Source organism: Brienomyrus brachyistius, chromosome 17 (assembly GCF_023856365.1).
Source record: "Brienomyrus brachyistius isolate T26 chromosome 17, BBRACH_0.4, whole genome shotgun sequence".
Taxonomy (NCBI): Eukaryota; Metazoa; Chordata; class Actinopteri; order Osteoglossiformes; family Mormyridae; genus Brienomyrus; species Brienomyrus brachyistius.
The window spans coordinates 17,134,551-17,138,709 of record NC_064549.1 but is presented as its reverse complement, the minus strand read 5'-3'; the positions used below and the strand labels follow the sequence as shown (position 1 = coordinate 17,138,709).

General features: G+C 37.1%; 1 protein-coding gene across 1 annotated transcript; it reads right to left on the bottom strand.

Annotated features, from left to right (window-relative positions):
- Window positions 1-501: 501 nt before the first annotated feature.
- LOC125711698 (odorant receptor 131-2-like) lies at window positions 502-3,514 on the bottom strand. The gene has a single exon (XM_048980904.1). The coding sequence runs from the start codon at window positions 3,191-3,193 to the stop codon at window positions 2,237-2,239; it is 957 nt and encodes a 318-aa protein (XP_048836861.1). The 5' UTR covers window positions 3,194-3,514; the 3' UTR covers window positions 502-2,236.
- Window positions 3,515-4,159: the final 645 nt, after the last annotated feature.

Here is a 4,159-nt window from a genome sequence, read left to right as displayed (position 1 = left end):
GTGTGTGAGTGTGCCCTGCGATGGGCTGGCCCCCCATCCTGGGTTGTTCCCTGCCTCATGCCCATTGCTTCTGGGATAGGCTCTGGACTCCCTGCGACCCAGTAGGATAAGCGGTTTGGAAAATGGATGGATGGATGGATGGGTTCCTGGCACAGACCTGGCTTTTCAGCATAACCCACAACTGTTTTGAAGCTTGGCATCCTGATCAGGAGTGACAATTTACATAAAAACATAAGAACATAGGAAATTTACAAACGAGAGGATGCCATTCGACCCATCAAGCTCATTTCAGGAGAACTTAACTAATAGCTCAGCAACTAATACCTAACAAATTTGTTGTTTTAATATTAATTTATTGTTTTGTATTATTCCTGTAATATAATGTGATTGCACATTTTATACATCAACGTTTAATCTGTTGCATGTTATAAACTGTAAAAAGGCTAGTATTGTGTCTTTTCTTACAGTTTTTTTGAATTGCTAAGACAGGGTAGTATCTAGGGTAGTCTCTTCACATACATGATCCATCCTTGGCATTGCTTTGGAGAAATATTTTGGCATACAGCATTCATTGTTTGATCTTGTGTCAATTAACATAATTTGTTTATTTTATGTGGTTTTTATCATCTATTATGGAAAGGGTCTTGATAGTAATTTAGCAAAATGACATATTTCAGTTTTGACTGTTTTATTAGCAGTTTTAGGGTCAGTATGTACTTATGTGCAAAATGGCCTCTGAAAATGTAATGTTGTGAGTGAGACAGGAATCCGTGATTTTTGAAGCATTTAGTTATTGATTGCATTTAGTTATTGATTGCATAAATACAATGCTTAATAAACAAAATGCTTAACAGTTTAGCCCACATACAGTAAGCTAATGTTGTGGTGACTGTATGAAGCGTTCGGAGAAAGCAACTTCAGTATTGCAGTATCTGTCTTGAATTGAAAAAAAAACTGTAAAATTCCCACTGCCTTTCCAAACTGATTAGTGTGAGGAGCAGTGACAGACATTCCAGACTGATGGGCCATTGACAGTATGCAAAGGTGTGATGACCCCAAAGTCACTTCAAAGTTGTAACACTTTAGTAATCAAACCTCATACAATTCTTTGAATGTCTCATTAACCTTTGTGTAGCCAGCTCCTATGTCTATAAGCTTCAGAGCTCAAAAGTCTTGGCTAGAAATGTTTATAATGTGATTTTTTACAGTTTGTCAGGACCAGTGAAAATAGGTTTTTGAAAAGTATGTTTACAGTAGATTTTAAGAAAAAAAAACAGAATAATCACATTCAAAATGATCTCAGATTATTGGTGCTGAATAAAAGCATTTGTAGCACTTTGGGATAAATGTTCTTTAGATAAGTGACATGTTTTACAGTTTTTCTGAATTGCTGAAATATTAAAAATCATTTTATGAACAAAACTGTATTCATCCACACAGCTTAACTAGTCATGCTGGGGTTTGTGATTTACTTCTTCCATATTTCCTTTAGAAAAATTAAAATGTTAAGCTCTACACACTGTGTTCAGCCTCTTTCTCCTGATCACATGTTTATTCTGACACCGGTCACAGCTGATACTGCATATAGTTGCAGTGTACAGCTTTATACCATTTCCTGTGAACACGTTTCTGTCGTCAATCTAACAACTAAAAATGTTTGTGTTCACTCTCTTACTGTTTATTCCATTTTCACATGAAATTTTCATATACTTTGCAAAAACGAGATCATGCATTTACAACATAAATGTTTACATATAATGTGTCCAAATCTATCAAATATGAATAATAAAATAATCAATGAAAGACGTGGATATGCCTGTATACTGATATCTCCTGCACCAGCATATAGAAAATTCAGCAAAGCAGTTTCCTCTCTGAATTTACAGTTTGAAAATGTTGTTATAACATACATACCATATGCACAGGGCCAGCTGAAGCCCATGTACAGCCTTAGGAAAGCTGTACTGCTGGCACCCCCCAGCAAGTTTCAATGGCCAATATTATGTCTTGGGGCAGGCGGATGGGGGCTGTTCGCTAAGTGGCATTCCTTCAGAATATGGTGACCTTGGCAGCCAGCTCTGCTGTCTCATGGGTTCACTAGCCCTGCAGATACAAACTAATAGAATAAAATCAAAATTTTTAAATACAAAGTATAGTTCAGGTGTTAATACAGTAGATATAGTTTTTAACTGTTACAATTTTTATTAATGTGAAACATTTTTATATTTTAGTAAGACTATTTCTCAGTAAAGGCAGGGGATATTTTGTTAATTAACCCACAAAAAGCATAGTTTTTCAAAACAATGTAAAAGTGATCATCCCGTAAACCATATATCAGGGGGTTAAGACATTTAGGTGCGAGAATGAAAGCAAGATAATCTAAATATCTGATGGTCACAAACAGTTCGAGATTTCCGATTTGAAGCACAGCCATTTCTATGAAAGGGCACCATAGCTGGAACAAGCTGAGCACAAGCTGAAAACCGTGAAGAATAACAGTTTTGAGGCACTTGGAGGTGGATTTCTTCTTCGTATCCGTCGAGGCAATTTTTGCAGCCTTCAAGATTTTGATGTAGGTGAAGATGATGGTGCTGCTCATGATGAGAAAGTAGAACTGCGAGGCTGCAGACTTGAGGTGACTTTGCCAGCTGTTCACTATGAGCATTTCCACGCTGCAAATCCTGTCCGTGATGTAGAAGCTGAGTGGGACTGAGACTACAAAGATTGGAAGAACAACAAATGACTGGAGGATACTGAAAGCGTGGATGACCAGGATGCCGTACAGAGCTCGATGAGGAGTAGAGATCTCAGCATGTCTCAGAGGCATACAGATGGCCACGTAGCGCTCCACACTCATAGCCGTCAGGGTGAGCGGTGTAGCAAAAGTCAGAATGATCATTACCACGCAGATAATGACACACAGTCCGGCAGGCATTAGGATTCGGAAGTAGCTCATTACAAGCAAAAGGTCAGACATGAAAAGGAAAACACAGTCACAAATCAGGGTGTGAGCAAAGAAAATGTAACGTGTGTTGGTGTAGAAGGTTTCCTTTTTGAAGAAGGTGAAAATGAGGAGAGAGTTGATATAGAGGAAGACCATCACTAACACTTGCACTATTAGTACTTTCTCGTTGATTAGTCTTACAGAAGAGTTGATGACATCTGAATGCAGTGTTGTATTGTTCAAAGCCATCACATTTCCTCAGAAAGGAAAATACCAGGTTGTTAGCGTTGCTTAACTTCCATTTCAAAAGTCAATATTGAAAAAGATAGACACAGATATGCACTTGTTGTACACCTAGAAATAAAACACTACAAGCACAATGAGAATAAATATTTGTTGCACTAGAAAGCTTGTCAGAAAAATAACAAAAAATGAATGAGCTAAAAATAATTTGAATCTCAAAAGTAGTTTACTGTCCTTTTAGTCATTAAAAAAGAAAGTTTTGTTGTTCTTATACATTAGAAAGAACCAAATGTTTTCTAGTGTCCTTAAAGTCCTCTTAAGTACCACACTGACAACATGGTAGTAAAGCTGATGCATTTATAGTCTAAACTTACCCCAGGATGAATTTCTCATAGGTATACCTGAACAATTGCATACAAAGTGGATCTAAGCAACAGGCAATGTGTGTCAACTCCCACCTGGTGGCAGTTTACAGGCACACCTGTGATTCTTCACCCTACAGTCTTTTCAAGACTCAAATGCAAACAAATCATATTTGAACACCGAATAATTTATATATACTGATAAAAGATTGCTAACTGATTTTGAAAAAATATGGTACACAAAAAAATGCAAAAAAACTTTTTTTTTTACTCATCTAATTAAATGTTGTTTGATGTCTGTGTTATACTGTAACTCACAAACTAGAATATAAGAAAGCGTACCCTTCATATAAATGGTCAACATACTGAGAATTGCTACAGTATTTTCATCCATTTATCCATGCAGGGCACATAATCACACATTTCAGCCATTTTAGGAGCATTAGTTCACCTGATCAGATATTTTAGCAGAGCAGGAGCAAACCAGATACCCTAAAAAAGGATGGATTTAAATCACCCGAACAGAAGGTGTGAGGCCATTTATATTAAACAAATGGCAGTCTGTACATTAGTTGGCAGAGAGGTTGTTTGGTGCTGATGTGCTGTGGCA

Bases quoted from the DNA above. Each gene is read 5' to 3' on its own strand.
- LOC125711698 (XM_048980904.1), bottom strand. From the start codon at position 3,193: ATGGCTTTGAACAATACAACACTGCATTCAGATGTCATCAACTCTTCT.